The sequence below is a fragment of the Apus apus genome, chromosome 5 (assembly GCF_020740795.1).
Source record: "Apus apus isolate bApuApu2 chromosome 5, bApuApu2.pri.cur, whole genome shotgun sequence".
In the NCBI taxonomy this organism is placed as follows: Eukaryota; Metazoa; Chordata; class Aves; order Apodiformes; family Apodidae; genus Apus; species Apus apus.
In genome coordinates, this window is record NC_067286.1 from 4,786,145 (window position 1) to 4,810,265 (window position 24,121).

The following is a 24,121-nucleotide window of genomic DNA, read 5'->3' on the forward strand; positions in this document are numbered from 1 at the left end:
CCCCTCTAATATTCATGGCATAATCTCAGCTTTGTTACCTTTATGTCATTTTATGCAAACTAAAGGCCCGATTCAGAAAAAAATCCACTTCATTCTGTCTATCATTTATGAAGCCATAAAATGTCAGGGTGGGCATTTCACTTGAAAATGTCTACAGTGAAGGGGTCAACAAAGCCATCAGGAAATTAGCCTATGCTAAAGTCAGAATGGTGATATATGTTGCAGAACAGATAAACAGTGTCTCCCCATACAGGAGTCATTTTCCCTTAGTCCATTTCAGATACATAAACATAAATAGAAGTTGTTCCAGGAAGGATAATCAACATGATTACAAACTGAAAAGATAACTAGAGGAGGAGAAATGATCAGGATCATTTAGATTGCAAAGGTGATGATCAGGTGACATAACAGGTACATCATTAATAAACATCAGTGCAGGTAACTTAAATATTCCAAATAAGTGGGTACTCACAGCTTGCAGTCCAGGAGGGAACCACTGATGCTCACAGAAGAAGCTGAAAAAAATGCCAGAATGTATTACCATTTTCAGAAGTCAGTAAGAGCACAGTTTAAGTTTAAATAAATTGAAAGCAAGTAAAATATAACTAATGCTGTCAAGTGTATAGCTTCCAAAGAAACCTCAAGCTCGTACATTACAGGCTAAAATACTGTTTGCTGTCATACAGAGAAGCACCTGTACTAAACTCAGCTGACTAGTAGAAGTCCACAGTGTGGACTTTTGGAACTACTTGGATACAGGATGGTAGTGAACCTCAAGATACTTAATTCTGGGAACTACATTTATTCTTGATGAGTTATTTCAGGGCTAAATATTAAAAATTCAGAATTTTATCCTGCTTCTTCAGATAGAAGTAACAAAAGTAGAATTATGGTTGAAATTTGGACATATTTTTGCTTTCCATCTTCCATTGGTCCAAATAATTTGAAATCAGTATCAGTAGAAACTGTGCCATGCAGTTTTCAGAAAATTACACCAGATGCTTTCATACCAAGCTGATAAAGAAGCTTAATATTTTATAGTATTATATCATCCAAATTTGTCAAAACTGTCAAATAACTTTGCTCCTAGCTCTCTCCCAGGTCCTGAGCCTCATGAATCCCTACTGCATGTATGATGCCTCAACCAGTGTCCCTTTCAGGGGGGAACAAACTAATTTTCTCTGAAACAAAACCCATGTGTGCTTCTGGCATACTTAATTCTAGGCTCTCTTTCCAACAGGCATCCTTAGTCACCCCTACCTGCTTTGGTACTTCACCCCAACACAATATGTACCCTGGGTTTCATGCAACCAAATGCTGTTTATGTTGGTTGCATAAAAGCACTAATGTCACAGTCACTTTGGTCTAAAGGAATCTACATTGAGCAGTCCAGATACAATCAGCTGTAACATGTGGCCCATATATGAGAAAACACCCCACAAAGAAGTACAGATGCAGCTTTTGAGTCCAACACGTAGCAGTTACCCTCCCAACCAGCTCCACAAAACATTTTCAAGTTAAAAACAGATTATTTCTTTGATAACTGTATTATATATCTCTAAATTAACAGAAACAGTTGAATCACAGCCTAAGCCCTGGAACTCAGTAAGGTAATTTGAATGAGATGGTCTTGGTTTGAAATACAATCTGGTGGATTATGTATTTAAAGAGCAAGCCAGCCCAAAGCTAATGAGCTAAAAGGAATGAGTCAGAGTTTTATCTAGACATGTACGGATATAATGAGTTGTAAAACGAAACCACAGGTTTGAGAGGTTTCCCAGAAGAATTCTAACAGGAGAGAGATAGTTGGAAAGGTGATCAAATGAATGAAGAATAAAGAAGCTGAGGTGAAGGGAGCCTGGCTTGCTTAGCAATGGAAAAGACAGAAGATAGGATTGCTGTTGGGCTAAACTGCAGAGATGAAACCCTCTAAAATAAAATAACATAGGTACAAGATATCTAGTGGATGTAGGGAGTAGCAAGCTGCAAAGGCCTCCAAAATAATCAGGGCAATGCTAATTACTTCTGAGATGGAATCTGATCTGCTTATGAAAGGATGATGTAATGCACTTGCTGGTAAGAGCAACATCAGAATTTAATGACCCAGGAGTCTTTTACATTCAGCATAATTTGCAATGGTGCTGTCATCCAACAGTGCCCAAGTTCTTCACAAAATACACCCTGACATAGCAAAAACAGGCAATGGCAGGCACAGCCTGAAAAATGTTTAGGCTGTTGGCTTGACTTGTATGAGTCCGTGGCATTAGTGGGACTTGGAGAAGGCAGAAGGCTAAAGAGCTTCAGGCTACTGGTACATATTGAATTAGTCTCTGCTTGGTATTTCACTGTGCTGCTTGATCCAGACCTTGCATGGTCCATTTTGCTAAAAGACTTGTGAATATGTTGGGATTTATTTATTTAATAAATAAATTCAGTAATGGCAGATCAAACCACAGCAAATACAGTTCCTCAAAATGTTCATGTTCTGTATCAAAGTCTTAGAAGACCCTCATCATACCCAGTATGGGTAGATATATGCTATGTAAGAAGGGAAGCCTTGACTGCCAGCGAAACATCTAAAATTTCTATGTATTCAGCCACTGCATAACTCAGAGAAAAATCAGTTTAAAAGGATGATCACAAATTGTCATTGCTAGCAGCATTTGCAGAAGGAAGGATTTTGAAAAACTGCTGCATGCATTCCAGCTAACTCTTGTCCTGTTTCTCTCTAGACATTATGTTTAAATGGAAAAATTAAGCATTCAATCCAGCATTCAGCCTTGCAGTTCCTCTCAGACAATAAATTCTCTGCCTTGTATAAATAAAATAAAGTAATCAATTCTATGTTGTGTCGTTGGCCTTTTGCAGGAGGAGATGTGTCAAAGATGAATGATAATAGGCAGAGTCAAAGACAAGGAATTTTAGAAATCTTGAGCTGACAAAATAGTCTCAAAAGCCACTTTGGTTAATACATGTTTATCCACCCAGAGCTGCTCCTGCACTGGGACTTCCCCAAACAAGCACAGCTCAAGAAATAACATCAAAGGATAATCATGACCCAGTTTATTTTTTATATATGTTTGATAAAATAAGTCCTTGTTTCACATAAGTGATTTCTGTAAGAAAAACTAATGGCAATAACCAGCTCTATAACTTGAATCCGAACAAATGTCATTTTTAAAAGACATACTTTGCATCTCATCTTTTGACTAGGTTGGAAAGACTTTGCAAGGAAAATGTATTTTTTCATTCTTGTTTAGTTTTTACCTTCCCCTAAACAAGGACTAGTAAAAACGTTTTATATTTGTTTACAAATTAAGTATTTGTTCAATTCAGATGCTGCACCCACTGAAAATAATATTCTCTATATTATGATCAGTATTACAGTAAAATGGTCAAGTGCAGAGGTTTTATGTCCTAGAAATGAACATGGGCTACATTTTCCATAGATTCCTCTTTACAGTCAGAATAAAACACCATGTAATATTTGGGTTGAATTTATTGTAGCAGTGTGCAATGCTTCCACACATGTTCCCCATGATTCCCTAGGAAAACTAATAAAAAAAATCAAACTTTCCCATTCAGTAGAAAAGCCTTCCACAAAATTATGATCAGTGGCTTTTTGGAGGTAAAAACTATTTAGTTATAACGCTGAAAGAATTTTCTAACAAAGCTACTGAAAACTTCTTTAGTTTATCATGGAGTCATGTGAAATGATCTTTTGTTTCATAGATCTCAGTGTACATCCATTAAAAGATCTGCAATCTTGTTCTGTAGTTGTCAGTGACCAATACTTCCTATTCATCAATTATTTTGGAATGTAATGAAAGGGAATTCATCATTCATTGCTACAGCACATATTTAATCAACTTAAACCTACAGTATTTCATCCCTTAAATAAATATTAAAAGGTGCTATTTTGAACATATAGAGTTACTCTGTGATTTTAATTTTTTTTTAATGATAAACTTTAGTGAAGGCAATTCTTATGTTTTAGAGCAGACAGGCTTGTTTTCCATAACAGTTTTGTTCTCACAGAGTTGGACCACTTATTCTGAGAATAAAGAGAGATGGATAATTGTGGGCTTTGCCAGTTATATTAAAAAATGGCAAAAATAGAAAAAGATGGGATTCAAACATCTAAGGAACTGACTCCTCACGCATGTGAAAGGGATTTTAGCTTTACTTTCACTCCCTGTCATTGGGGCAAAAAGATGCTTCCAATCAGGACCCTTTAGTTTCAGATATCATATGTGTAACCCAGTATGTCACCCATCTGGCACTGAGCATTTGGCATGTGTCTGTGCTCCCACTGTTCTCAGCTCACTTTTGGAGCTGGCACTTCTTCCAGCTGAGCAGCAAAATCTATAACACACTTCTGTGCAAAATGAGCATGGAATATGAATTGCCTGGAAAAGGTAGATGTGGGGCTGAGCAGATGCAGAGATGAGAAATCCAGAGAAGGAAATACATACATTTCTTTCTCTTCAGTATTTCCCCAAAGATAAAAATGAGCCAACTGGCTTGAAACCCAAACAGATGAATTCCCTCTGCAACCTCATTGAATACTAAGAATCTTTCCTGAATTGCCAGAGTAATTTCCTTCCTCAGCTCCATCTCTTAGTCAAATGTGATTTTGCTGTTATTACTACTTGTATTACAGAAGGACCAAATCACAGCTCATGACCTTCATATTATGCCAATGTCAGTAAAACACCGAGGATCAATGTTAGATTCTGTCTTTTGGGACGGAGTCTGCTGGGTCTAGAAATAGAAACAGATAAACAAAGCATAATTCTTTGTTTCAGCGCTTATTCTGGTCACTTACGAGACCAAGATTTACCTTTTTTTCCTCTCCTTGACATACTGCTACAGTATGTATTAATTTTTCTTCTGTATATGGTTATTTTCTTCTCTCCATAGTTATACAGTTCTGATTTCAGATCAGAAATGGATTTTCCCCCAAGTCTAGGGATTGCTGAAGACATGTCAGGGCATTTTAACTCCCTGCTAATGCCAGGCTTGAGAATGCTGGCAATGTCATTGGCCTCTCCTGCCTATGTCTCTTTGGTATACTGTAGTTTTTCCAGAGTTTACTTTCAATACTCTAAAACTCTGCATTTGTGCCATGGCATTAAAATATGTTTTGGAGTGTGCCCAGCATGAAATGGGTATTCACAGATATGTCGGAATGAAAATTCAACAGCACAGCTACATGGGTTTTGTAGGCTGAGCTCAACCCAAGGGACACCATGCAGCAAGGCTTGGCTCACTCTGTAGGAGACATGAGCTCTAGTGGTGTTTGTGCTGGAGGTATGAAGCCTTCTCCAGAAGCCCATGCCACTGCACAAAGTGTGACTGGAGAAATGCACAACAGGACACAGCAGCTCTAAGACTGTGGTGCTATAAGGGCCACACCTATTGGTTCAAGATGATATTGGAATATCAAGAGAACAAACACACATGTATAAAAAATGTAATGGGGTGTGGGTTAAGAATGAGCACTCTTACTCAGGCTGAAAGTTTCATTTGAAATAGGGAAATAAGTCTGTCTGAGAATGACCTTCATCCATCTTCAATTGCAAAAAATGACTCTGGGATGCCACATTCTGTCCATTTGCCATGGAAATGGAAGGATCTTAAGGAAAAACCGGGTTTCAAGCCCAGGTCTGGAGTTAACATTGCAGCAAAATGGAGCAAATGAGGATTATTTGAGAAGCAGAAATGAAACTAAAGAGCATAACAAATCATAAAATCATTAGCTTAGTAAACATAACAAAAAGATAAGCACAAGAAAAAAGAACCTAAGTCTGGGGTTTGATGTGTGGGTCAGTAAAACACCTTAGAAATGCCTTAGAAACAGTCAGAATGTTCAGTTTCCCAATTAAGTAGAGTAGAATGTGAGCAGCATTAAAATATGTTTATATTTGTTGTAGCCGAAAATTATTCTTATTCTATCTACACAATACATTTAGTTGGATGAGATATTTAAAACAATAAACCAGGAAGTTTGTACATAAACCAGAATTAAATCACAGTACTCTTTTAGGAAGAGGAATTCAGTATTTATGGAGGTAAAATGAATGTAACAAAACCAAAAAGCATGAAGGAGAAATACTGAATGTATTTGTGGATGTGCATCGAGAGATGCAATGCAAATGCAGGAAGATGTATTTGCTCTTAACTAAGAGTTATGGAGGAAACAGACTCACTAACATAGGCATGCACTAAATTCATGGATATGAATTCTGAATATGCATTCAGAAAAAGGAAAATAAGGCAATTTCTGAGAAGAACCATAATTTAAATCTAACTTATTCTACACTTAAATCCAAGGACTTTTTCTGGGGGAAAAATTTAAATGTTTTCGAAAAAAGTTGTCCCAACAAAGCATAGTTCTGAGAGAGAACTGATTTACAAGTGACACTGTGGAATTATTTCATTATTTTCTCCTTGATTTAACTAAATATTTACTGGTAGTTGCATGTCTAAAGACAGTCAAGGCTTTCATCTAGAAGATGCATTTCTCTGATCATTCCCTAAATCTAGTTTTTCTTTTCTCTTCTGGAGGGAATATATCAAAGGAAACAGTTTGTCTTTAGTGGCCATGAGAACACAGGCAATTCTGGGAAACACAGCTTTCAGCTGTGGCAAAAAGAACTGAAAAAACTAGAATAAATTTCCTCAAAGACACAGTGACCTACCATCACAATTTTGTAAATCTCATCGTTGGAAATGGATGGTCATTTCAAATATTCTATCTTGGCATGATTTTAACAGGAATAGTGATTTAGAAAGACTTACACTGATCCACAAATGTAAAACTGTATTGCTAGATGAGGCATTTAGCTAGACTGTGATTTAGAGAGAGAACAGGAAAAACTACAACCGGAACAGTCCTTTCTTCCTGCCTCCAAGCAAACAAGGATTTTCTCTACAAACCTTTAGAATGGTTACAGTCTGTTTCTCTTCAAAAATTGGTAACAGGAACATTTAATTTTTACAAAGAATTGGTAAAAATCACAAGCAAGGCTTCTATGCATCCCAAACTTTTCCATTAATCAATAAAGCAAAAAAGTAAATGTAAACCAAGACACCATTGTGGTTTATGTGAACATATGGGGGGTATTATAATGTAAGGAAATGAACTGCACAGGACTTTGGAATATAAACTTGCATACAAAGAGATTAAGAATAAAGACAGAATTCAAGTTAAAATAGTCCACACAGTGCAACACAAACACGTGCACCAGTCAGTCCCAGTAAAGGTATTGGAAAGGCTGCCACACAAAGCCAGAAATGTGCTGCTCAGTCAGCTAGAACTTGTTTAACATGAGATGGGGATCACCGGGAACAGAATGAAGAGACCAGATTGAGAGCTATTTAACAAAGCTTCCTGGCTGTGCCAAGAAGCTTTTTTTTAAGCTGCCCTTTAATATTTGTCAAATAGAAGTGAAGTATGCTCAGCTTGCTATTTAAAGATTCGTATCCAGCTGCAACTCTAAATAGAGAATGTGAAACATAGATGTCTTTGGGAAGAATTTTCATCTTGAAACTTAGCACTGCTTCCTGCTTCTTTAGCCCACAGTCCTGTTTCTCACTAACTTATGGCACTGCACCAATTTCTGAAGAACACAGGCCAAGGTTAAAGGTTTCTGTCAAATCAGTTCCACATCAGATACCATGATGCTGTCTGCTCAGACATCTCCAGGATTTATCTTAGCACTACATAATGTTGTACAGAGAAAGTGGCCAGTCATTGCTACTGGCTTCATCCCTTTGCATAGTTCCACTGGAAGGAAAACGGGGGGGAAGGGATTATTTCCACAACAAAGGAATGCATGAACATGAAAAAATGATATAATAATAATAATAATGCTGGAGAAGAGGCTTCCTCCTACCAGGGACAGATATTAATTTAATAAAAATTCAGTCAAAGCCGTGGAATTCTGAAAATGAATCATTGCTTCATACATTTATTTGGACCTTGCAATGTGCCTTATTTGAAGAAATTTCTTGGATGTTGATGGAGCAAAAATCAGCAATATTCAAAAAGTAACCTCTGAAAAACCAGCAGAAAGAAGTATCTGTTTTCTATGGATATGTGTTTCCAGATTGATTAATTCTTGTGTCTAAGAAAATCCCAGCTCTGTTTGAAATTCTCCCTGTGTCTTTGGTATTTATAAAAGTGGATTCTTCTCTGCTTTGTAAGCAGTGAATTCATGGTGCCACTTTCTTACCAACAAAGCACTACCAAGAATCCCTCTTTTACCTGGGAACCTGGTTTAGCAAACCATTTGGAGACCTAATTTCTCTAGAGGGTGGCAAATTCAATCAGATTTGGTTGAAATAGATGTGAAAATATACTAAAGGGAAAAGTAGGGATATATATAGGGAGAGTAAGATCTATACCTGTGATGGCATAAGATGTATTTCCTCAGGAAATTATGCTAAATAGATGTATATATCCAGGTTTGGTCTGGGTTTTATCAGATGGGTTATTTCACTGGATGGAAGTAGACATTAATCCAGTCCAGCAGGCAGTCTAGTCCCTATGTAAAGAACATGTTTAAATACACCTGTGTTGATATGTGAGCACATGTGGAATAAGTCAGTTGGAACAACACTGAAGTTCCTTCCTTTCCTTCTTTTTTCCCCCTTTGCAGAGTATTTGGTGCTGCTATACTGCTGACATCCTCCCTCAACATGTTAATACCGTCTGCAGCCAGGGTGCACTATGGGTGTGTCATCTTTGTTAGGATCTTGCAGGGCCTTGTAGAGGTATGGAAAAAATTATGAAATAACCACTAAGCGGGAGAGTTACTCGTTAGCTTCTAATCAGCAATTGGAACTTTTCAGGGGAAATAAGAATTGCTTTCAGTTTACCAATGCTTTTTGGTTTAATGGATGTCAGTGGATGAATTACAGCTATTTGATATTCCTTCATCTCTGAAATTACATAGCAAAGGTTTCCCTTGCTGAGAAGCCAGTTAGATATGCATTTAGCATTGATGTTTCACTGAAATCCTGTACTGGATAGGGCTTATACTGGTGCAATTCTCAACAGTTATTTGTTGACCAGTCTCACATATTAAATCTATAAAAAGAAATTAAGTTTCTATCACAGGCCCTGACCATGCTCTTGTTAGTATGAATGAGAGATTTACCATGATTTAAGGTGGAAAAAAATGGATCCTGCCTTCTAAATCTGTTTTCTTGTTTGTTTCTTTACCGAAATACAGATTTTTAAGCTTGTGATCACTGGTTCTTTGTTCCTCAGGGCTACACACTTCTGTGTGTATCAACACACACTGTGTGTATCACTATAGGCAGGAACTGATTTAACTCATGCACTTTACTGCATAAAAAGTCTCTAAGAGAGGTGCAGAAAGTGCCTGAAAGTTAGGTAACCATCAATTAAGTTCTTAAACTGTACATTTGTAAATATGCATTGATGTTTTACCACTGTGAGGGTGGTGAGACACTCGCACAGGTTGCCCAGGGAAGTTGTGGCTGCCTCATTCCTGGAAGTGTTCAAGGGCAGGTTGGATGGGGCTTGGAGCAACCTGGTCTAGTGGGAGGTGTCCCTGCTCAGGCAGGGGGATTGAAACTAGGTGATCTTTAAGGTCCCTTCCAACTCAAACCATTCTGTGATTCTATGAAAAGTGATCTGTGTGTCCAGAGGTGTGCCTGACTGCACAGAGGAGAGGAACTGAAACAAGTGGGTAACTACAAAATAAATAATGTATTTTCAACCCACTCATTTCTGTGATATATTTCAAAGCAGTTGTGAATGCAAAACATCTCAAACAGGATCATCTGAAAGCTTAAAATAAATCATGACAATCTGATGCTTTTGTCACTGTTTTCTTCTTGAAAAATTAACAAAAGTCTGAAATGAACACTAAATAGTTTATAGAATCTTCTTTCAAAGAAGAATGTATTTTACAACCTTTTTTATTTATTGACACTGATAATCTGAATATTTATGATAATCTCAATGTTTGACAAAAGTTATTGTTTCTACTTCTTGAATAGGAAATAAAACATCAAATTAAAAATTACTCTATATAACTATGTACACATCATAATAATTTTACGCATTAATTTTGTGGAAAATTAATGTATATTTAATATTAAATTTTCTATAATTTCAACACTGCAAGATGTCATGATCTCTGTGTAGTTTTCCTGTCATGCCAGAGCTGATTTTGAAGGGAGACCTAAAAATAACTGGTTTAATATCAAACCAACTAATACGAGCCAATGATTTGCTTTAAGTGCTCAAGAAAGTTCATTAAAGACAAAGGCAGTGAAAAAATTCTCTCTTCACATGACATTTTTAAGCTCTTCTTGATCTTGTTTTCTAATTTTAGAGCAGTGGAACAGTAATCTGTATTTCCTAAATTATACTTTAAATGTTAGATCAAAGAATGTTAGAAGGCCACCAAAACTGAGGGTTGAAGAAATGAGCCCAGCATTAGAAAGACTCCAGAGGGTCTGTATTTCCATCCTTCCTTTGACTCTGGTACTTGTGCATTAAGATGCATTCTTTTGAATTCTTTGCAAATTTTTTTTTTCCTGGAAAGGGGAGGGGGAACAAAAAGAAAGAATTATGCTTTATATCTGTCTCATAAGGCTTCTTTAAGGATTGGGAGTGAGATGCAAAACCCATTTCAACTTTAATAGAAATGGGAGTTTTTCTATGGCTGTGCTCAGACCTGACTATAGAAATGTAAAACGTTCTCAGCTTCTGGTTTGTAATAATGAAAAAAACAACAAAACATCATGCAAAGACAATGAAGTGAGTGATTGATCAGCATTAGCTAACTTGTGGCACACCCATTCCCCAGGGTGTCACCTACCCTGCCTGCCATGGTATTTGGAGCAAGTGGGCCCCCCCATTAGAGAGAAGTAGGTTAGCAACCACTTCCTTTTGTGGTAAGTAACTTTCTACTTTTCTCTTCAGTTTGCAACATAGAAGTATTTTGAGGTTGAACTTTTCTTCCCTTTCATCCACACATCTTGTTTTCTAGGTTCCTATGCAGGAGCTGTTATTGCAATGCCTTTAGCTGGAATTCTAGTGCAATATACTGGGTGGTCTTCAGTGTTCTATGTGTATGGTACGGATTTTTGCTCATCTCACTCCAGTATTGTCTGACCTTACTCTACCCTTTCTAAAAGTGTCAAAGCTACTGTTAAGAGGCCAAGAAAAAAAGAGAAGCAGGTCTGTAAAGCTAAAAATAGAGCCTAGAGAAAAGGACAATGAAAGAACTGAATTTAAAGGAGAAAATAGGAAAGCAACATTATTAAATAAGAGAAACTAATCCATGGTGAAACTTGCACTTCTAGTACAAGTAGTGCAAACTGCTACATGTATTTATAGAACCTCAACTCATGTAATGTCACTCCATTTATACAACTAGAACTTTAGAGTACCTGCCTTGACTAAGATGTCCTGATTTCTATCTGAGGACCAACATAACTTCATTCATGCTAGTTGTGTGACCTTAACTTACACCGATGGAAAAAAAAGGCCCAAAGGATTTCATTCTGCAGGGTAAAACTGATGTGAATTAGGGGGAAACCATAGAGAAATTTAAGAAACTACTCTGGAAGTGCACTGCTATGTTGAAAACAATGCCCCAATCTTGTATTTTACAGGTAAAAAATTTAGTGCACTAATCAAACTACAGTCACTTAAAGCAGAATGGAACTTCATTTACAGTCTGGTGACATTGACTAGAGCTGTTTCATTGCACTGCATTGTACAAATTGATGTTAAAATATCAGTGAATATTCACTTCCAGTGAAATCATTCTGTAAATGAAACAAAGGAAACTCCACTGTGCTTTAACTGTAAAAGTATTTTGTACAAATGTTTTTTATAGGATCAGATTTGCTGTTAGAATGACTCAGTAGAACAGTAACAACTGCCACGTACATTTGTTATAATTATTCACAGACTTTTTCCTTGTTTGCTGCTTTACTGTGCATTTCTTTTTCAAGTCTTTCTTTCCATTCCAAAGGGAGTTTTGGTATAGTCTGGTACATGTTTTGGCTTTTGGTTTCATATGAGAGTCCTGCAAAGCATCCTACAATCACAGATGAAGAAAGAAGATACATAGAAGAAAGCATTGGAGAGAGTGCCAACCTCCTAGGTGCAATGGAAGTAAGAATATTACTCAGACACTTGTTTCCTATGAAATAGTAATAAAACCAACAAAAACCCCACCTACAAACCCAAATAGAAATGAAAAAAAATAATCAAACACACTATTTTTTAAAGACAGAAAAGCATGTTTTAAACAATTTAACTATTACGGGAGTGCAGGGATCTGAAATCTGCTGATGGATTTCTGGGTGGATATTGCTCTGCATGAAGAGATTACAGGTTCCAGTTCTTCTAGCAGATCACTCATGGAATTTAGGCCTCTTTTTCTACTCCCAAGTAAAAAAAAATAAAAATAAACCCTGCAGCTACTTTTGAAACTGCAGCTTTATTGAAACTTTCATAGTCACTGTAGTTCAAGTTCAAGCAGAGCATGCTGGGACAGCCATGGGAACATTCCCCACTGTCGTGGTAATGTTGCTGGAAACATGCTATCAAGCCTCTTAGAATCTGACTCAGTTCTGCCAGTTCTGGTTTGGTTCTCAGCAACTCCTAAAAACCCATGAACTCAGAGAATTTTCTAGCCACTTAATAGTCCTATAATACTAAATACTAATTTTCTTATTTCTTTAACTATTGAAAAACCTTAATGAAACTATCACCATGCTTACTAACTCCAGAAAGTAAAAAAAATTGGTTCTTAATCTCACTTCATCTGCTCAAATTTTTACACCATCCATAGTGAGCTGACCCTCACTACCACTCCTCATCATGTTTTCTAATTGGTCAGATCATTGGTTCTTGACTGAACTCAGGAATAAACCATTTTTCTTGTAGTAAAAAAATCTTTGATCCAGTTTAAATAGGGAACTGGAAATATTACAGAGTCAATTCATTAACAGGTGACATTTTTAGGTGCTCTTGAGATAATGTCTTGGTTGATACCGACTAGAATTCAGCAGTGATTATGGTTTCTTGTAAGTGCTTTGAAAATATTGTTTTAGGTTCAACATCAGGACGAAATTCTTCACCATTGGGGTCATAAGGTACTGGAATAGGTTGCCCAGGGAGGTTGTTGATGCCCCCTCCCTAGAGGTGTTCAAGGCCAGGTTGGGTGAGGCTTGTGCAGCCTGGTCTAGCGGGAGGTTTCCCTGCTCATAGCAGGGAGGTTGGAACTCAATCATCTTCAGGGTCTTTTCTAACCTTAACCATTCTATGATTCTATGGAATTAGGCATTTCAAAGGATGTCCACATAAATCTAACTCAGGTTGGATATTTTCTGTTTTATTGTTGCTTTTAAATTAAACATTTTTTGGAAGTGATTAATTTCTTCCCATAGTATCAAGTTTTCTGGTTGGCTTCTCCTGAGTTAAGTCACACTTAATCCTTATGTCTCACTCGAGTGTAATTTAACAGATATACAAGCTACTGCATATGTCTATCTGTGGACTCGTTTTCTTTGAAGAATAGCCAGTATTTAAATCAACAGTAGAGTAAATTCAACCTGAAACCTTGCTGAAGTGACTTTCAAATACTCATCTGGGTCTGGATCCTGTATTTGGATCAACACAGATGGGCAAAACCCTGGGCTCATGGAGAGGTGCTGGGACTCAGCAGGATTGTAGTTCTGTCCATCTGCCCTTTTTGGATTTTTTCATTATGCAGTTCATTTTAAAAATACAATAAAACAAATAAAAAAAATACATTGACCAAGCAAGTCCAGCTGAGGCTTGATAAAAGAAATTATTCAGAATGCTGGGATTAAGATTTAAATGCTAAAAGACATGCCTAAAATCAGTCTGGGTGAAACAGTGCACCTACAGTGTACAACCTGACTGTTGCCTTAGAAACTGCAACATTGTCTTTTAAAGGCATAATCTTTTGGGCTTAGTATGTTCATGGTTACATGACTGATATCATGGTACCTGTACATGAGTGTCAGGATACAGCTATCACTGAGTTTCTCCACTTGTGCATTTTGTAGTAATTTTTACTGATTATGTTTTTAAATTAAACCTTGTTCATCCAAACGTGGATGCATGTACTTGCTGTTAACTAAAGTCATTGGAATTCTGATACAGAAGGCTGTGCATAAATGAGCTTGTTGGTAGAAGTAAAAATAACAGATGGAAAAAGGGAAGATAATGATAAAGGAAGTTTATAATGATCAAAATGGTGACTGGAGCCCCCTTTCTTTATTTCAGAAATATAAAACTCCATGGAGAAAATTTTTTACATCTATGCCAGTCTATGCAATAATTGTTGCAAACTTCTGTAGAAGCTGGACTTTTTACTTGCTGCTTATTAGTCAGCCTGCTTACTTTGAGGAAGTGTTTGGATTTGAAATAAGCAAGGTATGTAAAAATAATGTAAAGCTTTTATCTTAGCTAAGTAAATATCAGAGCTACACTTGTGTTATTTAAGGAGGAGGAGGAAGGAAAACTGTTCTGTATCTTTATCTTGGTTTTACAAGTCTCAAATCTTATCCCTTCTAGTTACTGCTCCCTTGACTGGCACATGTAAGTGAAGTAACAACAATAACAAAGGATTGGGCAGGGGAAGGTGAAGACAGCATGAGAGTTAGTGATTATCTCCTTAGGGTCATACTGCAAAAAGACCTTCAGTTAAGTGCTTGAAACCAGATCATGTATGGTAGTAGAAAGGTACCAAGAGATCTGTTACACTCTGTCCCTGACACCCCACGGGATGCTGGATCCCACCAAAGATGTAAAGAAAACATTGACAAGTGGTCCCTTTTTCCATGTGTGTTTTACAAAGGAGGACCACCTAGTTTTAGGAAGGTTGGCACAATTTATCAACTTCCTATATTTCCCTTTAATGTGGTGAGAACTGCTTCCCCTTGGCCACTTAAGAAGCAAAAGAGATAGTGGCAAAACATGAGACCTAGGGATGATCCAAGGTTCCACATAATTCACATGAATTTTGGATCAGACCTGTAATCTATATATGGATACATGTAAACAAGCCTCCAGGGTGTAAGTAAACTCTACTAGCACCAGTTTGCTTCTTATGAAAGTGACAGGGGCTTGTGCTTTTGAGTCATCTGTATTCTTTAGATAATGCTGCATGAGCTGTTGTCACACTAAATTGTCATGTAAGTGACAACTAGATGAGTAGCTTCTGAAGTGCTGCAATATTATGGAGTATTGTCACAATTCTGCAATGCCATCCTGCATTTAAAGATGGGATCCATCTTTAGCTGGAGGTATTTTACGAAGCTTTGCTTTGCTTGAAACATCTGTTACACATGCAGTAAGAATAGTCACATCCCACAGAATTAATCTGATCATTTTGCTCTAGAATATTTTTCTTAAGAGCGTATTCAAAGAAAAGCAGAGCTTTGGATCAATGTCAGCCAAGCTAGCTTTCATCTGCTGTGGATACGGATGCTCCTAAATGGATAGTTATCATTTAGTCAGGAAGACCTCAAAGCAATAACTGCAATACCACAGTTATCTCATAGTTAATATCTGGCTTATTGGGAGAAATATCTATTAACATGAAGGTAGCTGTCACAACATGGTTGGTGCATATATCAACTGCAGTGAAATACAACATTTCACAACTTTAGTTGAAGAGTAGAGAAAACCTCTACATAGAGAGTTTCTCAGGCATGTTTTTTGCCTTTGTGAAATTTGAAGCCTAAGGGATGGTCAGAAATCTAAAGCAAATGGCCTTTGTGCACAAGGATGGTCCACAGGGAATCTGTTGAAGCATGTCAGGTTTGCTGGGCAGTGCTTTGCCAAACAGGCCACCAACAAAAATGTAACAATTCAGTTCAATGCATTTGGTCATAAATTTTCTGAAAAGAAAGGGCAGTGGGGCTGTAAGTCAGGAAAACAAGACATTAGCTTATATATAAACTGTGAAACAATCTATAAACGAAAGTGTCGCAGCATCAGAGATTGGTAAAAACTCTGGCTGTCCTTCACAAAATAGTGACAAGTTAATGATCACCAGTGACAATGACAAGTTAAGTTCACCAGTTTTGTTCATTTAATAAACTGACTTAAGATTTTTAGTTTTAGCACGTAGCCTGGAATTCAAGTCAAATTAGTTGCTGAATGCTGCAGAAAAATGAAAAATCAATACTTTCTTATGCTTTGTACTCTGCTAATTGTAATTATTATTTTAGGTGGGTATCTTATCTGCTGTTCCACATTTAGTGATGACAATTATTGTTCCTATTGGGGGACAAATTGCAGACTTTTTAAGAAGCAGGCAGATTCTTTCAACCACTAATGTGAGAAAGATAATGAACTGTGGAGGTAAGCCTTCCTACTTTATAAAAAAGCTTCTTGCACAGACTCAATGCCCACATAGTATGCTGGATACAGCAAACAAGCTGCATGGTTTTATGTACTTACGCAGCAATACTTTGAGCATTTTTTTGTGTATTACAGATGTGGTTACTAAATAAATGTAAAGACAGTTGTTCATATTCCTGGTTTCAATATGGATGTTTGGTATTTGAAAATGCATTTAGACAGTTGAAGCAGCAATAAGTTTTTGGGGGTAATTTGACCTCTCAGCTATTTGCTGAAGTTTGGCTCCTCATCTAAACACCTTTCACACTAAGAGCCCAGAAAACTGCCTGAGATTTCAAATCTGACTTCTGAGAGGTAAAAGTCACACGAGCTGAATCCTGACTGTGATAACAACTGCAAAATTCCTAAGCGGGTTCGTGTACATTCCCACAATGGCTCGCTGGAAGGACTTAACCAAATCACAAGTATTTATTTTCATCTTAAAATTGACAGGAAGTAACAATAACTTAGCATATAAAGAATAAAATCAGGATTATCTGAGATAGCAAGAATATGTGTTTTAGGGATGAAAGAAATACCTGGTTATATTCTGCTCTGAGGTAATGTTTTGCCTCTGTCTTCCTATGAAATATTGCCATACCCTAAGGCCTGCAATATTTCGGAGGGAATTAAACCCAATTTTCCTTATGATTCCCCCAGGTTTTGGTATGGAAGCAACTCTTCTTCTCGTGGTGGGATATTCTCACAGTAAAGGAGTGGCTATTTCATTCTTAGTGCTTGCTGTAGGCTTTAGTGGATTCGCCATATCTGGTAAGATGTTTTGTTATTGGTAAATTAGTTTATCTTAAGAGATAGGATAACCCATTTGATTTTTATTAATTGACAGCAATTTAAACAAACCTCAGAACTGCAAGTGGCATTATTTATGATCATCACAAAGGAAAGGGCAATCAGCACATCTTTTATATTAGATTATTTTTGTTCAAATACTTCAATCTTTTCCACATTCATTGCAGTAAATGAGACTTTCTTTTCAGTGAGGTGCCAATGTACACCACAGCTTTTTCTTGACATTAATCATATAGCACAAATGGATTGATATAATATAATGATACCTAAGCTTGCACTATTTCTTTCCACTGTATATTAATGTTTTGATAGTGTTGCATTATTTATTACTTTGGAGCCTAAATCCTAGTGATTTTTTTCTGATTTAAAATCCAGCTCTTCCCCTTTCCTGCTGATATATCCCCCCTTTTGCCTTTGCCTTTCCCAAACACAAGTCACCTGATCTTCCCTTGTTTTCCCACTGTGATATTACTATCCTCTCCCATGCTGGTTCCTTATGTCTAAAAGAGGATTTCTTTCTTTTGTGCCAAACATTTAACCTTTCCTTAGTCAAATCTGGTTTTAATCCCACGTAATTTTTAAGGGATCATTCCTGTTTTGTACAACTGGAAAAGGGTATTGCACTGCCCCTAACAGTTATCCACATCCTACTGCCTCTCTTTTCTCTTTTATTATCTTCCTGCATCCAAAGATTTGCTTTCTGTTTTCACTTACTCAAGTGCTTATTTTGGGGACAATGAGTTCTATTGCTTCCGAGAAGCATATGTTTTTTCCTAAGCTTATTTAAATAGTTATTGCATAAATTTGAATAGAATCAGGCTGCTGGAAATGCAAGAGAACAAACAAATATTTATAAAAATGATTAATAAATAAATCCTAGACACTATCTTTTTACTCTCTTCATTTTAACACTTAAGAGCAGAAGAGAACTCCCTTCTGCTGGTCTGTGCAACAAAAAGAAAAATGTGAGCAACACGAAAGGAAAAGACAAGTTGAAAGGAGAAATGGCATGTTATTTACAGGGTTAAATGCTCATGAATGACCCTGCCAAAAAATGAGCTTTCTCTCTAGCCAAATATCTTCTGGGTTGTCTACTCCATACAATCTCCACTGGGATCTTTTTTTAACTGCAGTTTTGGGAAAAGGAAACATCAGTATCCTTTTATAATATAAAATAATTTTAAAAGAAAGTGAAAATTCAGAGTCTTTCTCGGATTATTTAACCATCATAAGCCTTTTAGAGGAAAAGAAATGTAATTAAACAGCCCAAATACGTCCTAGTAAAATTGTCAAGTGATAGCATTACTTTTCAGAACTGAAGTAATGCTCTGCTTTTGGTATTAATGTTTGCTGACCTTTGTATTGCAGGATTCAATGTCAACCATTTAGACATTGCCCCGAGGTATGCTAGCATCTTAATGGGGATTTCTAATGGAGTCGGGACCTTGTCTGGAATGGTTTGCCCTATAATTGTCGGAGCAATGACAAAGAACAAGGTAAATGGCAATACAGTTTTTAAATCTTCTTACCATTGGTCTGAAGAAAAAGACCTTTCCATAGTACAACTTGCCAGAATATCCATATTAAGAGTCTGGGACCTCCAGAGGATAGCATTCAGGAACTTGCAAATTGGAATCATGCTTCACTATATGCTCACTAGGTCAATGCTTTTGTAGGCTAATGAATAGTGATTTTTCAAAGAAAGATGGATATAAATAATCGGAAACCGGACACTTAGAGGTTTTAGCTGTGCTGGTTACTACAGCAATCCCTAATTTGAGTCTTTCAGCTCAGAGGAGTTAAAGAAGTCCATACACTAGTCTGATTTAGCAAATCTCTTCTTTACAGACACGTGAAGAGTGGCAGTATGTCTTCCTCATTGCTGCTTTAGTTCATTACGGAGGTGTTATCTTCTATGGCATATTTGCTTCAGGAGAGAAACAACCCTGGGCAGACCCTGAACAGACAAGTGAAGAGAAATGTGGCTTCATTCATGAAGACGAACTTGCTGAAGAGACAGGGGACATTACTCAGAATTATGTAAATTATGGTACCACCAAGTCTTATGGTGCTACAACCCAGGTCAACGGTGGCTGGCCTAATGGTTGGGAGAAAAAAGAGGAATTTGTACAAGAGGAAGTACAAGACTCATACAACTACAAGGGAGGAGATTATTCATAACAAACCTAAATATTGGGTATATTTTGTAGTGTTTGTGATTAAATACATTGTGATTGTTTGCACACAGAAATAAAATGTGGTATAAACATGTAAACACATATCAAACAGGAAGGTCTTACTGTAAAAAAATCCATTAAAGTGCAATCTGTATGAGTTGTGACGTCATCACTTTCATTAGGTTATATTTGTTCTAGAAACATTAGAGTTTTAAGGGTTTACTGGTCAAAACTGTAGAGGCAATTAGATACTTACAGTATACAAGAGCTAAAACTCGTAACTAAGGATTAAAGCACAACTAAGCAACCAAGTTGGCACATCTAATGCTCTTTTTAGAAAGCCAAAATTACTTGATCATTAAAAATGCACTTATATATTTGTTACACTGTATTGAAAGAGATTGTGTTAAATACACTTGTTTACTCAGTGCAATGTAGGAATTATGTATTTAGTCTAAGACAAGAGCTTTCTTCAAGAAGAAAGGTTGAGTCCTAGGCACTTACAGAGGATTGATCCAGTTCCTTCAATGGTAATTGTATCAAGCCTAAAGAACAAATAGGGCATATTGTATGTTTAGCATGATTACATGCTGCAGGCTACTCTGTGATGGATAAAGGAATTATTTAGGAGTTTTATACTGAATGTTTGGGCACAAATTCTTATTTCTATTCTTTACAGAATCTTATGAAATTATAGTTATTATCGTGTTCTTCCCTGCATTTGTAAACTAATATAAAACAATATATAATGCTAAGTCAGACTTGATGCAGACTGTCAAATCCCTTTATCAAAAAACAAGCTTTATTATTTTTTTCTTTGCAGTGTATTCCAACTTTCTACTGGTGTCGTTAGAGAAAAAAACCAATATAACCTAGAAAAATATATAGTCTTTTACAAAAGTCCAAAGAGAAATTTACTATGGGCAAGTACCCCTATGAAAAAGGATGTATTTGTTTTGCAGAATATTTTGAAGCCAATAGAAGAAACAGAGAATAATTTAACCCTTATTCTTCCCTTAATAGCTTTCATATTTTTACACATTGTGCCACAGTTGTATACATACATATATATAAGTTTATTGAAGATACTGTAATTATAGAAAATGTTGCTATTTTAGAGATCCCTGAAATTAAAAAAAAAAATAAAAATTGTCTTTCAATTAAACCTAATAATAATGGACACTGAATATGAGTAACATATGAACTCACAATAAACCAAAGTGGCAAATAACTAGTGTTGGGTTGAAAGAAGCCAACAAGCATCATGCTTGTTTTTTTAGCAGAACTCAACAGTGACTGCAACATTAGTGTACCAAGCAATAAGTGCAATGCATTATCAAGTGCATAATCTTCTAGACTATATATTAACCTTCGTTTAGCTTGTTGTATATATTTGGGGTTGCTGGGATTAAACCAAACTGAACCAAACTGAAGTTAGCAACACCAGACCACTTCTTAATACTCTAAAATGACAACAACAATCCATTTCTTAATTCAATCAAATGATTATTATTCTATGTAATAATCCATTCTGGATTCTTGGTCTGTTCATTGTATTGTGCTAGTGATTGGAAACCCTGCTACCGCAATATACAACTTGAGGATTGTTTCTTCTCCTTTTTCTTTTTTAAATGCAAATCATACCCTGACCTTAAGAAATAAAATATTTTGCTTTGTGCCTCAAAGTGATGTAAAATGTGACCATAGCTTTTGCTGTGTTTAATGAAAAAGATGTGGACTGTGTCACTTTTGTTGCTGCAAAAAGTGTTAATAAAATGCTCTATTTATCCTTTTATACAAAAAGGACCATTGTAGTTTCTTGTAATTTTTTTTAGCTGCCATGTAATATAGATTACTAACATTCTAGCCACTGCAGAACAAATTCTGCTGTCAACATGGAGATACTACCTGATGTCCCAGCTGGGAGGTATGTGCAATACCCCAAGTCCCACATTGTCTCATCTCTCCAAGCACGCACAGATGTGTGGTGGCAGAGGCACCTAACTCTCCATTGCTGTTCCTCCTCTCACAAGGATGGCTGGAGTAGGTGTGGAATAGAAAGGAGGAGAAGGATCAATGTGCCAGCCAGTGCGGCAAAACTGGGAGACAGAGTAATCTGTGTTAGCTAAAGAGCTGGATCAGAATTCTCTACAGAAAATGAAAAGCATCACAGACTGCTGTTCTTAGTCTTTCCTTCCTTCCTTCCTTCCTTCCTTCCTTCCTTCCTTCCTTCCTTCCTTCCTTCCTTCCTTCCTTCCTTCCTTCCTTCCTTCCTTCCTTCCTTCCTTCCTTCCTTCCTTCCTTCCTTCCTTCCTTCCTTCCTTCCTTCCTTCCTTCCTTCCTTCCTTCCTTCCTTCCTTCCTTCCTTCCTTCCTTCCTTCCTTCCTTCCTTCCTTCCTTCCTTCCTTCCTTCCTTCCTTCCTCCTGCAACAAGACTCCTTATCTGAAACATAATGTTACTTTCCATCTATCTTGGGAATCAGGAAAGTCAAGAAATCTTATATTACAAGTAAGTCTTTTTCTAAAAAAATTTTTACCCTTCAGTAATTTTCTTGCATCAAGCAGAAGAATGTAGAAACACCAAACTGAACAGCAGGCTGCAAAACACTAGGGAGAGCAGCAATGAGCCCAGTGTTTCTCACCAATAGGTTAGTTGTCACAGGATATTGAGTCAGGTAACACACCACGTTACTGCTAATTGTTGTGATGGACTGGTGTGATCTTGCCATGGAAAATTCCTGAAAGATTTGAAAGTGGGATAAATAGGGGTTGTAAAGGTACTGTTGCATTTATCCTGGTAAGTGGACAGCGCAGAAAATGAAAACTAATTAACAAAACTAAACCAAATTCTTCTTACTTTTCAGTCTAATCTTACCATTTCTCTGTAATTTGGAATGGTTTCAATCATGTCCTTTCATTAAGTATAGGTAATTTTTATTTTTCTTTATAACTTGACACCTTTAAATTACTTAGAACAAAGAAGAGTTTAATCCAGGCATCAGACACTGCCCCGTTCAGCCATGCATAACTCAGTAGGAACCCAACAACTGTCACTCTAAGATCCTTCCCATCCTCTTTCTGGCTCTCTGCTACTGCTTTGGCTCCTTTACTTTTTAAAAGGCACTGAAGAGGAATCCATTGCTCTGGTAAGGAAGAGGAGCATGACAGCTTTCAAGATTTTCACTTCTTCACAGTCTCCTTTTCGCAGAAAAATACAGGAACCATATGTCAGGAACATGACTGAGAATGAAGGGAAATGGAGAAAATAATTGGGTTCTTGCAAAGGATGATTAAGACAAGCAGCAACTGCTGGATCTGTTTGAGGGAACAGGACAGCTGAGGGGACATCATCTAAACTCCTGTATTTCTACTCAGTAAATATATTTGTTTCTCCCTTGCTACTTCCTTTTTGCTAGGTAGCATTGCTAAAATATAGCTCTTCAACCTCTTCTGAGCTGTGCCCCTTCCACCCAGGAATTATTTTCTCTTCTGCAGTCAAAGACCAGCACTGAGGACACATTGCACTTGTATAGAGCAACATTCCTCTTTTGGAAATCTTAGCAGGTCAACCTGTTTATCTATCAGACTGTCTTCACAATCACTTGATTGTTTTGTCCTGTCACCTATTTCTGTTCTGTTTCCTATCTTCTGCTCACTTATGATGTTTGTTTTTTTTTAAAAAAAGGAAAGGAATTATTACTCATTTTTATGTATCAGTTATTTATCTTTTCCGTGAAGAACAGGTAAGTAAAAAAGCAGGGGAAGAATCCAGGCTTCATCACAGTAGTTAGAAAAGCTTTGTGTTTAGATTGGCTAGAATCACCTCAAATGTTCACCTTTATGTCCTCAAATGACTTCATAAAGATATGTGACAACCAGTGACAACTTTTTAAATATTTGAACCTCCATTGATCAGATCCTCTCTGTTAACAGATACTCTTTGTTGCAGAGATAAAGCTGTCATAAAGTGCTCTTTGCTTTCAGAAGTGATCATGAAATTCAATGGACCAAATTTCATAAAAACACTTTTCTAGGGGGAAAAAGAAAGCCTCAAGGTAAAGGTCAAATAACAGTGACAAAAGAATATCTGCAAATATGAATGAAGTCAGTCTTTCAGCATGAAGCTAGGGACAGGAATGAATGTGGACGTCAGAATAAATGTCACTGTTCAAAGCTGCACTGTTCAAAAGATAACATCACAGCCTCAGTTGCTGCCTCTGAAAGATGAAATGTTTTGTTCCTTTCAGGATAAGCTCTGAAGAAATTTGAAGGCTAGTCAAAGTCTAGATTAACTACTTAACAGCAGCTGCTTTTATACTTATTTTGAATTTGTCCATGTTTTTGCTTGAATAATTTTCATTGTACTGGGAGATTTAAAAGTAAATAATCAAAGGACCTAGAGCTACAGTCAGATGTGTCAGATGTTGCTATTCTAGCTTTGCTTTACACTTTTTCACTCTGTTCAAACTCAAAGCATGGCAGAGAATGAAGTGTATTACATATTTGCATCTGCACAAGTACTGAAGCCTGTGGACTTAGCTACGCTGAGGTCAAGTGCTTAGACATTATCTTCCCTGTTTGAGAATTAATGTTACAAAAAGATGGTTGGCAAACGCCTCCCTCATAAGGCTTTTAACATTAGAAACATATAATCTTTCAATTTTTGCTTTAGGTCAAGCTGTGTTATTTCAAA

At 36.9% G+C, this 24,121-nt stretch overlaps 1 protein-coding gene across 1 annotated transcript in view; it reads left to right on the top strand.

The window, feature by feature from the left end:
* SLC17A6 (solute carrier family 17 member 6) overlaps positions 1–21,231 on the top strand; it is a 33,678-nt gene extending 12,447 nt beyond the window's left edge. Inside the window, exons 4-12 of the mRNA XM_051622064.1 lie at positions 8,667–8,781; positions 10,854–10,941; positions 11,037–11,123; positions 12,030–12,172; positions 14,318–14,467; positions 16,270–16,402; positions 17,102–17,212; positions 18,620–18,747; positions 19,100–21,231. Coding sequence (XP_051478024.1) covers positions 8,667–8,781; positions 10,854–10,941; positions 11,037–11,123; positions 12,030–12,172; positions 14,318–14,467; positions 16,270–16,402; positions 17,102–17,212; positions 18,620–18,747; positions 19,100–19,432 — 1,288 coding nt within the window. The 3' untranslated portion in view covers positions 19,433–21,231. The remainder of the gene's footprint in view (positions 1–8,666; positions 8,782–10,853; positions 10,942–11,036; positions 11,124–12,029; positions 12,173–14,317; positions 14,468–16,269; positions 16,403–17,101; positions 17,213–18,619; positions 18,748–19,099) is intronic.
* Positions 21,232–24,121: the final 2,890 nt, after the last annotated feature.